At 39.2% G+C, this 13342-nt stretch overlaps 1 protein-coding gene across 1 annotated transcript in view; it reads right to left on the reverse strand.

The window, feature by feature from the left end:
- The window catches only part of LOC122563138 (sortilin-like), a 79743-nt gene that overhangs the window by 50667 nt on the left and 15734 nt on the right, over positions 1-13342 (reverse strand). The window contains exon 3 of the mRNA XM_043716597.1: positions 6099-6172. Coding sequence (XP_043572532.1) covers positions 6099-6172 — 74 coding nt within the window. The remainder of the gene's footprint in view (positions 1-6098; positions 6173-13342) is intronic.

Consider the following 13342-nt stretch of genomic DNA (forward strand, 5'->3'; position numbering starts at 1 on the left):
TCCTCATTCCTGAAGAAGGGCTTATGCCCGAAACATCGATTCGCCTGCTCCTTGGATGCTGCCTGACCTGCTGTGCTTTTCCAGCAACACACTTTTCAGCTCTGATCTCCAGCATCTGCAGTCCTCATTTTCTCCTAGTGTGATTATATAATTCAGGAAATTCGGAGGCAACGAGAACATTACTTGTAAATCTTTTTCTTTCTCCACGTTAAAAGTTTAAATTTCAGTAGTCCCGTGAAAAGGCATTGGGAGATAGTGTGGGAATTCAGTTCAGAGGGAAGAGATGCTTTTTTGCTTGCTTCCTTTTTTTGGCTCATAGCTTCTATGGTGCTTTTTTAAAAAGAGGCCAAACTGAAGCCCAGAATCGGGCCCAGTACAAAAGAGTGATATCACAGGTAAACTGGAAGTTCATTGATTGATGATAGCTTACTAATTTGACTATCATTGCTTACCTTCAGAGCAAGGTAAACAGGAGTAATATTTACAGGTTGCAAACTTAACAGCCCAGTAGAAAATTTCTAAAATCAAATTAAGGACTAAGTGAAATGGACATGCAGAGCAATATGTTGTGACGGCATGTTGTGTGAGTTAGTGGACCCCATTGTGGTTCATAGTGACCACATCTGTGGCAATTGTTAATTATTTTAGGAACTCTGCCTCAGAGTTGATGAGCTGGTGTGAGTTTTAAGCGGTGCAAAACTTTGGAGTGGGAGAGTTACCAGGATGCGGTGTTTCAGGTGACAGTCACAGCCCTTAAATAAACCACCTCAAACTCGATCAGTGATCAGGGATATGAGGATGTGACTAAGAGCAAGGCAAGGAGAGGGATCCAGGAAGTAGTGCTGAAGCAGTCTCAGCCCACGAGCTTGCCTAACAGGTTTGAGATTCTTACTCACAGTGTGAATGAGAGCAGAGGCTGTATGGAGGCTGAACAAACTGACCATAGCACCATGGTACAGGGAGCCATTCAAAAGTGGAGAGAAAAAGAAAGAGAAATGTACTTGTAATAGGAGATAATATAGTCAGAGGAATAGACTATGTTCTCTGTGGCCAGCATCAAAAGTATCAAAGGCTGTGTTGACTGCCTGGTGCCCAGGATCTCTCATCTGGACTGCAGAGGAACTTGGAGTGGGAGGAGAAGATCTAGTTGATCCAGAAATTAAAATTAAAAGAAAGAAGTGATATAGAGTCAGAAGGCACAGAATCTGAGAGGGTAGAGTTGAGGAACCACAAAGGGAAAAGGGCCATGACGGAACTTGTGTACAAACCTCCTAGTAGTAGTAGTCAGGATGTGGGAAAGAAAAATGTAAGAAAGGCATTATTACATTAATCATGGGAGACTTGAATATGCAGGTGGACTGGATAAAATCAGGGAAAAAAATCTCAATAAAAGAAATTTGAGGAATGTCTAAGATGAATTTTTAGGAGCAGCTTGCTGTAGGGCCCACTAAGGAACAGTCAATTCTGGATTTGGTGATGTATAATAAGGCAGACTTGATTAGGGAGCTCAAGAGGAAGGAACTCTTAGTAGACAATGACCATAATATGATAGGAGACTAAGACCCAAGTGAACGGCCTCAGAGCGAAGGGACAACCCTTTAGAAATGAGAGGAGAGTAAAATACTTCAGTCAGGGTGTGGTCAATCTGTATTGTCAGAGAAGGCTGTGGCTGCCAAGTCACTGAGTGTATTTAAGTAGGAGAAAGATAGGCTGTTAGTATGGTGATCAAAAGTGACAGACAGAAGACAGGCAAAACATACACTTGCCATTATTGGTCAGAACATCGAGTATCGGAGTTGGGAGGTCATGTTTCAGCTGTATAGGATATTGATTAGGTCACTTGGAATATTGTGTGCAATTCTGGTCTCCCTCCAAAGGAAGGATATTGTGAAACTTGAAAGGGTTCAGAAAAGATTTACAAGGATGCTGCCAGGGTCAGAGGATTTGAGCTATAGGGAGAGGCTGAATAGGCTGGGGCCATTTTCCCTGCAGCATCAGAGGCTGAGGAGTGACCTTACAGAGGTTTATAAAATCATGAGGGGTAGAGTAAATAGACAAGGTCTTTTCCCTGGAGTTGAGGGAGGGTCCAGAACAAGAGGGCATAGGTTTCGGGTGAGAGGGGAAAGATTTAAAAGGAATCAAAGGGGCAACTGTTTCACAGAGCGGGTGGTGCGTGTATGGAATGAGCTGCCAGAGGAAGTGGGAGACTGGGACAATTACAGCATTTAATAGGCATCTGATGGTTACATGAATAGGAAGGGTTTAGAGGGATCTGGACCAAGGGCTAGCAAATGGGACTATATTAGGTTATGATATCTGATCAGCATAGATGAGTTGGGTGGAAGGATCTTTTTCTGTGCTGTACATCCCCATCACTTTATATTAGGTTGATAAACTTATCAGCTGTGATCAAATGGCGCAGCAGACTCGATGGGCCAAATGGCCTAATTCTGCTCCCATATCTTATGGTCTTATTCTTAAAGTAGTCATAACAATTAATACTCATTGGGTAGGGTAAATTACTGTGTCCAACAATGGTAGAAATTAATTTTGTATCGGTTCCAATATAGCAGATTTCAAATAGTCTATTTCTTCATGGACTATTAATCTGCCTAATTCTCAGTTGCAAGTAGAAGGAGCAAAGTGAATAGTTGGCCAGAAAATGTTTCAAAGTGGCTCTCAAGCATAAATAAAAACTTAACAGGTAATGTACATGTGGTACTCAAATTAAAGCAAGACGTTATTAGATCTTAACATAGTTCTACTATTCTTGTTGTTGTGGTTCTGTTCGCCAAGCTGGAAGTTTTTGTTGCAAATGTTTCATCCCCTGGCTAGGCGACATCATCAGTGCTTGGGAGCCTCCTGCGAAACGCTTCTTTGATGTTTCCTCCGGTGTTTATAGTGGTCTGTCCCTGCCGCTTCCGGTTGTCAGTTTCAGCTGTCCGCTGTAGTGGTTGGTATATTGGGTCCAGGTCGGTGTGTTTGTTGATGGAGTTTGTGGATGAATGCCATTCACATGGCATGGCATTCATCCACAAACTCCATTAACAAACACATCGACCTGGACCCAATATACCAACCACTACAGGGGACAGCTGAAACTGACAACCGGAAGCGGCAGGGACAGACCACTATAAACACCGGAGGAAACATCAAAGAAGCGCTTCGCAGGAGGCTCCCAAGCACTGATGATGTCGCCTAGCCAGGGGACGAACCATTTGCAACAAAAACTTCCAGCTTGGCGAACAGAACCACAACAACGAGCACCCGAGCTACAAATCTTTGCACAAACTTTGAACTATTCTTGTTTGCGTCAGTTATATATTTATCGTTTCCTTTCTATTCGGTTCTAAAAATTTTAAAACTGTTCAAAAGCATAAATGACATTTCATATCACTGCAACAGTTGACAGAAGCTATTAAGTAAAACAAATAAATCTACAAATTATTAGTGGAAACCTAGCTTTTATTGCCATCACAAAGATTTTATTATTGTCTAAATGAAACTTTTTTATCAGCAATGGCTATTGACAGTTCACAATAGCATACAAGAAACACACCAAACATTTTTTGTAAATTCTATTACAAAACATCTTGCAGTTGGAGACTGTTAATATACCAAATTTAGAGTGGTTAAAGAATGAGGAATAATGCAGCAATCACAGTTCCTTTATCAATGGATGCTTTCACAGAATTAGGAATAAATAATTAGACACTTTTAGCACTGCATAGTAGCTACAATCTAAATTCAAAAGCGTGGAACTCTCATTGCTTTGTTTCCCTTGAAGGGTTTCCAGTTTGCTCAATTCATGGCAGAATACAGTTATGACAATGAAGTCTTCTTTCGTTGATGCTGTAATGATTTAGACTCATGGGATCCTCAATACCTGCTCACAACCTTTAGCAAAAGAGTTATAAGATTCTATCACAGACAATAATACTGGCTATGATATTTCAGTATAGACTCTTCTCAACAGCTGAACTGATTGTATCATGTGTCTACCTTCAACTCCCAGTCATTACTCGGACCAGAGGACATTGCCTTCAAGTAAAAGGGAGACCTTTTAGAATGGAGATAAGGAGCAACTCCTATAGTTGGAGAGTGGTGAATCTATGGAATTCATTGCCACACATGGTCTCGTGGAGACCAGGTCATTGAATATATTTAAGACAGAAAGATATCAAGGGGATCAAGGGTTATGGGGAGAAAGCAGGAGAATGGGTTGAGAAACTTATCAGGTCAGGCTACATAAGAGGAGCAGAAGAATCAACCTTTTGGGCATAAGCCTGATGATGAAGGGCTTATGCCCAAAACATCGATCCTCCTTTTCCTCGGATGCTGCCTGACCTGCTGTGCTTTTCCAGCACCACACTCTCAACTCTGATCTCCAGCATCTATAGTCCTCTCTTTCTCCTGAGAAACTTATCAGCCATGATTGAATGGCAGAAAGACTCAAGGGGCTGAATAGCCGAAGTTCTGCTCCTGTGTCTTACAATCTTATTACAATGACCAGGGTACCCAATAATCAGATTCTGAAGATTTATCTGCTGTTGAAAGATGAGAATAATCCCTCCAAACTTGCAAAATCAGCCACAGCTTTTGATCAAGAATGAAGAATTGTTGGACACAAGTGTAATTAATCTCGAGTGGAATACATTTTCTTTAGGTTCAGCAAGCAAAGGTCAATAACGTCTGCCTCTTGTTGAGAGAAGTTTCTACGATCGCTGGTATTTGGTTCTGAGCTAGGTGAAATTCTTCAACATTCTGTAGAATTTGGAGAGCAAAGCATGCATTTCTAATTAGATGTGAGAAATGTTGATTACTGCTAATGCAACCTTATTCCACAGTATCAGTCTGTATTTTAAGAGTGGCGTTAGCATGTCTTTGAACTTGAGCAACGATATTCGTGCAGTTCTTTGTCAGAAGCTCATTTCCATTCTACTCAGCCAAGTTTTTTTTTAAGCCAAGAGCACAACACTCACTCATGTTACAAATTTAAAATTAGTTAGGTGACTGCTAACCTGCATGAACTCTATGATAAATGATTCAGATGAGTTCAGGTATTACCCTAAAATTGTATCAATGCTGCTTGTTTGCTTAATATGGTATTTTAAGCTTCTATTTGCTTCGCAGTCTTGAAATTTATTTTTAAATACAATTTTTACACCCTCCCACGTCAGGGAAGTAACTTAAGACAGGGGTCCAATGCCAGCCATTGAATCCCACCTAAGACAAATTTGATTCATTCACCTGTAGCTTTGGTGAGGCTCAGCATATCATTCACCAACTTTGAATTTTTTTTTTAGCTTATTTGAGCTGTTACAGGTATACTTAGGGTTCTTCGGGCTCCTACAGCTTTTTACTGTTGCACAATAGCTGACAGCCTGTTTGCAATTTTAAATATTTAAAGATACAAGCTCAATTTCCTGACCAGAGTTTTCTTTCCCCCTGTTTCTTCTCCTCAGATGGCTATGGGTTTCATATAAACTGAATACTTTTTTTAGGCCAGCACTGTGTGGGCAAAAGTCTGCACTGCTGACATAATCTTATAAAAGACAATGAATCATACTACTGCTCACCAATTTATAATTCGCCATTGCTGTCACTAGCTGCTAATGTTGGATATGATCGGGGATATCTTGGGTCACACCCCTATCCTTCTTACTGCTATTTAGCCAGCTTATTGATACCATGACAGGTGAAAGTGCTCACTCAACATCAGACAGAGTGCAAGCTTAAGCCTGATGAACAGTAAATAGGTTTATTACTTATAAAGCTAGTTACAGTACATTTAAGATGCAAAACTGCCTCTTATAAGAGGCTTAACCCAACGATAATTACACATAAGTGTCAACAGCATGTGATGATAGTACTAAGAACAATTTTTGAAGCACACTGGAGAAGATAACAGCATTGCTTAGCACCTCCCAGAAACAGTCATTTACACTCTGAACAGACTTACCTTGTGATGTCAGTTAACTCTTTCAGGCAAGAACTATCATATATAACACTATCCAAAATTCAAACAAGATCTGCAAAACTTCTTATATTTTTTAACAAAGATATTAATTTATAAGGTGAGAACCCACACACTTTACCTTCTATATAAGCGTGACTGTCCAAAGTTAACTCCCAATAATGGCAACTGGAATGTTGTTAATGCCAAGAGTACCTGCAGATGAAAACAATTAAATTGATCTCATGTATTGATGTTGCTTTCCCCCCCAGATTCACAGTTCTATTCAATAGAATACTTCCACATTATTTACCAATAGCTCACTAGAACGGCTTGCTATGAACTCACCAGATCAGTGACAATCTGTGGCACTCTGCAGACATGCTGCAAATGGGAGTCAAAACTAAAAGTAGAACTATCTATAAATTAAATCACCGCCACTCACATCCAAGTTGGGTAGGTCTGCAGAAAACCTCTTCAAATGTTTTGCATGTTGAAGCAGTTTTGCCAGCTGTTCGATTGATCACATTTCTGATGGTCACACATGCCAACCCACACAAATCAACTTACAAGACTGAAAGTTGCACAAATTAACAAAAATAAATCATATAACTGAAACACTTCCCTCAAAGGTTCATGACCAAAGCATTTTTTTTGGAAAAACATAACCAAATAAGTGAACTTTCTTTTAAATCTTGACTATGGCTGGCCATATTGAACAACTATGAATAGCAACTCAGTTCTGAAAAACGGACTCTTAAAAAAAAACTAATCTTTCAAAAGAACTTCAGATAAGAACCCTCCAAGAATAAATGCTTAGTAATGAAAAGAACTTGGTGACTAGAAAGAGAGTAACTGTTAGGGCTATTTTACAGGTCTGATGCTGGGGAAATTACACATCATACTTGAAGTGTCCAGATGACCAGAACAGCACAGGAAAGCAGCTTAAGGATGACAATTGTTTTATTTTAAAAAAGGGGATGTAGAAAGGAGAAAATCAGTTTGAAATCATATTCTAAGGACAAGTACCATCACAGTGAAACTCAGCATTGAGTAAGCGTACATCAATTTACTTTCTAAATAGTAGTAAAGCAGTCATAGTGACTACTTTTTGAAGAGTTGCTCCAAGTTCATATGGCAAGTACAGCTTGGGGACAGGATTACAGAATGACTTGGTTTATTCAATTCTGATTTTGGCTGATGATATCACAGCTATTGTGCATGCATTTTGGCATATAGGGCACATAGGTTCCAAAGTAGTTGCAGTGGTAACTTGGATAGGATTTACAAAGTTAAAAGGTATTACATTATGAGACACAATAGCTAGTATTGTATTGGAAATGTACCATTCTGAAATTACATAATTTGGGTCCTCACAAGGTTCACAAAAATTAAAAAAGTATATAATGAAATTTAAAACTTCAACATTTACACTTGTAACTGTACACATTAATGAAAATGATTAAGTATACAATACAAATGTAAAGTTTTATTTAGAAATGTCTCAAGTCTTTCCAAAAAGCAGAGGTTTAGATCCTAGACTGATAATGCTAAGCTGAAATTGAATTGTGAGATCTGAGCATACAGTTTAGCTAATTTTCAGGTTGCACCAGTACCATACTCAAATATTTTGATCAAAATATGTTTTCACAACTAAAATTTATATTGAACGGTTGGTTTAGAAAATCAAAAATTCTGAAAGAATGATGAAATTAGTGCTTTCATTCTACATTTGTAGCAGTTTCAAATGTGCACAAAAGTAAAATTCAACATAATGCATGGGGCTTGCAAACAGCACATGCACAAATGAGGTTCAATTATACTTCTCCCACCTATAGATACAGAGGAATGCAAACACATTAAATCTGACATTCAGCACTTTCAATTCACTACAGCTGCATATCTATAGAACTATTGTTTGATGAACTATTGTTTCAGAGAAAACAAATACAGAGATTGCAAACCTGATAACATGAAATAACTCTGAAAACACATCAGGGAGAAAGACTTTTAAAAAACCTTTATATTAAGACTTGAATGGCAAGTCACCAAAGCATAAATTAAGACCACCAAAAGAATTTGGTACAACATGCAGTTCAGGGCTTTATCAAAAATTATTTGTCTGATAATTCATTCCTGTTAATTTAAAGCACATATCTCATGCACAAAATTCAGATACCACTGCTGTAGTCAGACAGAGAAATACATATTACAGAAAAGTGAAGATTGGAGATATCCACAACTCCAAGGAGCTAGAATGAAGGAAGAGCATTTTAAAACCATTCTGTTATTTACCCACGTGGTGTCCTTGTTCAAATCTTTTTAAAAAGGTGAGAAGCTGCTCAAGAACACAAGTGAATAGCATACTATAATAAAAAGGGGATTAAGTCGGTGTCAAAACCCCATGTTGCCAAATGCTACTCTTGCATACATCAGCAAGAAGCACTAAACACGCAGCATTGTAGACATGACAAATGGAGGAACAATGAAGGGAAGATTTTCAAAAGCTAAATTATTTTCCCCACAAGCTTACACTAGCCTGTGTGCATGGAATAGGGGAATCTACAGTTTAATTTACAACTAGCGTTTTTGGAAAACCTAAAAAATAGCTTAGCACAAACGACCTCATGCTCAAGTTTAATGAGTGCGAGTAAGTTTAAAGATCAATACTCTTCAAGTAAGTTAGCATTAAATTAAGAGGCAAATTCTGATTGATAATGCTCAGTTTAGAGACTACCAGGGTCACTCAGCTCTTGACCTTATTGTAGTCTTGGTCTAAACATGGGCAAAAACACCCAACTCTAGAAGTGAAATAATAGTCACTGCCTTTGACATCAAGGCTGTATTTGAAAGTATGGCATCAAGCAACATTAATAAAACTGAAGTCAACCGAGGGAAAACTCTCCACTGATTGGAGTCATACCTAGCACAAAGGAAGGGGAGTGTCATTGTTGAAAGCCATTCATTTCAGTCCCAAAACATCACTTCAAGAGTTCCCCATCCCAAGCAGCTTCAGTTACGTCACGAAAGAGCTTCCTTCATCAGTGTCAGAGTGGGGATATTAGCAGATGATTGGACAATGTTCAGCAGCATTTGACTCCTCAGAGATTGAAGCAGCCAATGTCCATTCCCATCAAGCCTGGATAAGGCCAAACCTGGGTAATGTCAAGTGGGAAATAGCATTCCTGCTTCAAAAATGCCAATGATAAGGTCAAACAAGAAAGTATCAAACCATCTTCCCTTGACCTTCAAATGGCATTTCCATTATTAAATTCCCTATCGTTTTTACAATTTAAATCAAATGATTTAGGTGGGGGAAGTGTAGATGTCATCTGCAAGTCTAGTTGCCACAAAGGTAGGTCAGAATGAATATTGTGAAGCAATGCTCCTTCTGAGCCATGCAGCCATTGGAAGGTCCTGCACATGTCAACTAGCATGCTGATATATTGATTTCCACATACAGAAGTCACTAGACCTCGGAGGGCCCTGCATTAGGGAAACAAAAATGAAGGAAACACGATTGTGAAAGTGTCTTATGGAGGTTACACAGCTATATAGATAGATGGAGTATGGAGGAAAAAGGTAAAAATCTGGCAGATGAAGAATCTGCTAAACTTGAAATTGTTCATTTTTGCAGCAAGAATAGAAAAGCAGAATTAATATCAAAACATAACTGCAGAATTACTGGTGCAGGGGGACCCAAGTGCCCAGGCATGTGCAGGCCAGGTGGATTGGCCACAGGGAATGCAGGGTTACAGGCAGAGGGTAGGGAGTGGGATGCCCTGCGGGTCAGTGTAGACTCGAGGGGCCAAATGGCCTGTTTTTATAGATTCTTCAAATCCCTACGGTGTGAAGTGTTACAGTGCATAAGTCAAAAAAAATTATGCAATTACAGCAAGTGACTAAGACAGCAATAAAATGTCATCCTTTGAGATACCTGAGCAGACAGAAAGAATGTAATACAGGACATTAACAAGACTCACATCACAGATATAATATACTGAGTTTTGGTTTTGTAATTTATGTAAGGATGTAAGTGTGTTGGGGGCGTTCAGAGGAAGTTTACTAGTTTGATAGTTGGAATAATGGATTATCTTTTGAGAAAAAGTTGGACAAGCTGGGCTTGCTTGCACTGGAGTTTAGAAGAGTAAGGACTGACATGCCATGCTATTCTGAGCATAAACCTTCAGTTTTGGAAGCTGCTGCTGTGCAGACTTCTTAAGTCTACGCAGCAGAAAAAAAGAGAGAAAACATCAAGGGGTGAGACGACTGAAATATCCAACATCCCAAAAGACCTTAACAAGGTGGGTGTGGAAATATTTTCGAGGGCAAGTCCAGAACTAGAGGGCACTAGTTAAAAATCTGAGATCTCCCTTTTAGGTCAGAAGTGATGGGAATATTTTTCTGAGGGTTGACTAATTTTGGAACTTATGCCTCAGAAGGTGGAGCAGACAGGATCATTAAATAATTTTAAGGCAGACATTTTTGTTAGATGACAGAATCAAAGCTGATCTTAAAACAAGTGGGAATATGGAATTTAAAACAAACAGATCAACTATGATTTTATTCAATGGCAAAGTGGGCCCAACAGCCTGATTTATTCTTAACTCATACCATACCTTAGGGTTATCATCGATCAGAAACTGAATTGGAGTAACCATATAAATATAGTAATTATTAAAACAAGATAGAGGCTAAGAAATTTGGCGACTAACTCACCTCAGTCTCCAAATAACCTGCCACAATCTACAATGCACAAGTCAAGAAGAACGGGATGGAATACTCTCCACTTGCCCAGATGGGTGCAGCTCTAACAACACATGCTCAACACCATCCAAGACAAAGCAGCCCACTTGACTGGAATCCTATTCACAACCTTCAACACTGATGGTCAGTTGCAGCAATGTGCGCAGACTACAAGATGCACTGCAATAAATCACCCAGGTTCCTTCAACAGCAACTTCCAAACCCACGACATCTGCCACCAAAAGGACAAATTGAATGGAATCACCATCACCAGCAAGTTCCCCTCCAAGCCACGCACCACCCAGACTTGAAATATTGGTTAGACCACTTTTGGAACACTGTGCGCAATTCTGGTCTCCTTCCTATCAGAAGAATATTGTGAAACTTGGAAGGGTTTAGAAAAGTTTACAAGTATGTTCACAGGATTGGAGGATTTGAACTATAGGGAGAGGCTGAATAGGTTGGGGCCGTTTTCCCTGGAGCGTCGGAGGCTGAGGAGTAACCTTATAGAGGTTTATAAAATCATGAGGGGCATGGATAGGCTAAATAGACAAGGTCTTTTCCCTGGGTGGGAGAGTCCAGAACTAGAGGGCATAGGTTAAGGGTGAGAGGGGAAAGATATAAAGAGACTAATGGGCAATTTTTTCCACAGACGATGGTGCGTGTATAGAATGAGCTGCCAGAGGAAGTGATGGCGGCTGGTACAATTGCAACAGTTATAAGGCATCTGGATGGTTTTATGAATAGGAATAGGTATATGAATATGAATAGAGGGATATGGGCCAAGTGCTGGCAAATGGGACTAGATTAGGTTAAGATATCTAGTTGGCATGGACAAGTCAGACTGAAGAGTCTGTTTCAGTGCTGCATATCTCTATGATTCTATGACTCTGACACACTTCAGAACCCGACAGCTTTCTTTCTGACAGCACTATGGATGCACCTAAATCCCCAAAACCTGCATCAACAGGAAGGGTTTGGAGGGATGCGGGCCGGGTGCTAGAAGGTGGGAATAGATTGGGTTGGGATATCTGGTCGGCATGGACGGGTTGGACCAAAGGGTCTATTTCCATGCTGTACATCTCTGACTCAAAAAGATAGCTCACTACATCCTCAAGGGCAATTTGGGAAAGGCAATAAATGCTAGTCAGGCTACTGACACGGATCACATGGGGAAAAAAAAAGAAGGCAAGGCACATAGATTTTACATAGCAAATTTTGCCTCGTCACTTCTTTACCACTTGAATATATTAAAATAATTTATTTTTTCAAAAGAACCAGGTTTTAAGAAACTCTGCATGGAAAATGGCTCCATTGGCAAGTTAGCTTAAAAAATGCAATTTGATGCTTTTGAGACTTCTAAAAAGGGTATCAGAGAGCCAAATCATATTTAAAATGATCACATCAAGTAGTACAAAACTAAGAAAGTCTAGCCTATCTACTGTAAATATTTTTGGGAAATCTGAAGACTCAATACTCCTGGTCAGTAATACCTTATTTACAAAAAGTAACATCATTTATTAATTGGCTTTACTAAACTCATATCACTATACTTGAATAACGTTTCTTTTTCTGCCTCCTCTTCTAAAGATTCTTATAAACAAGCTAACTTTCAGTACCTCACGATTATGCAAGAGCTTACACAATGAATGTCTGCAGTCTATTTGTAGAAAGCGAACAAGCCTGATCCTGTCCTCAATTATTTGTGCACAGACACAAGTACCAGCAAGACAGTTGCACTAAAAATCTGCAGAAAGAATTCTGACCATTTTTATTTGAGCTATAGAATGAGTATATCAAGCAAATCATCAAGGAGTTCCAATAACCAGACAGTAGCAATTAAAAGAATCCACAAATGAAACCTGCTAATTATTGGCACAGCTTCTAGAAATGTCTGCACTGGTGATTATAGAACCCAACTGCACTGACACTAATTCTGGCACAATATTTTCTCAGGAGACAAAATTTCTGTTGTTTATAAAGGTAGTAATCGAGTCCAGTTTATTATAATGGTAAAAAACTAGACTGCAGACTCCATGCAATTTGGGAGACCTAATCAAGATTGACTGTGATTGGCTTAAAACTTGCTTCTTTTTAGAATAATAGTAAACAAATCTGGTTAAAATATACTATTTAAATGAGAACAGGAAGACTTTAACACACATAATTCTCCTGAATTCTGAAAGGCAGTGTTAACCAATTTATTGATGCAATATGTATTTTAAAAAATCTTCAATTTTACACCAAATTTAAGTTGCACCCCAGAAAACCTACTTGCACAGTACACAGAATCAGTTTAACATCAAACATACTTCATATTCTTCAATATAATTGGCCCCAGCTTTCAGCAATTATTCCTTTTGTCTCAGAGCTAGTCACCTTTTTTTCTAAAAGCTGTTCCTTGGCTCAAGGAGACTCTGAACTTGATTTTTATCAGAGGGGCAATATACCTGATCAATCTGGTTTGGTACAGAGATGAAAAGGAATTTGAAAGGCCTTCTGTTTTATATGTAAAAGGATGGGACTTCAGGCCAAAATGGTTATACTTTAGAAGTGGCCTGAATAAAGAGAGGGGAGCGGTCAGCTCTCCAGCTGACCTGGGCTGAGCAGTTTTTAGTTCAGTCTTGAGCTTGGAAGTTC

This window comes from Chiloscyllium plagiosum, chromosome 26 (genome assembly GCF_004010195.1).
Source record: "Chiloscyllium plagiosum isolate BGI_BamShark_2017 chromosome 26, ASM401019v2, whole genome shotgun sequence".
In the NCBI taxonomy this organism is placed as follows: domain Eukaryota; kingdom Metazoa; phylum Chordata; class Chondrichthyes; order Orectolobiformes; family Hemiscylliidae; genus Chiloscyllium; species Chiloscyllium plagiosum.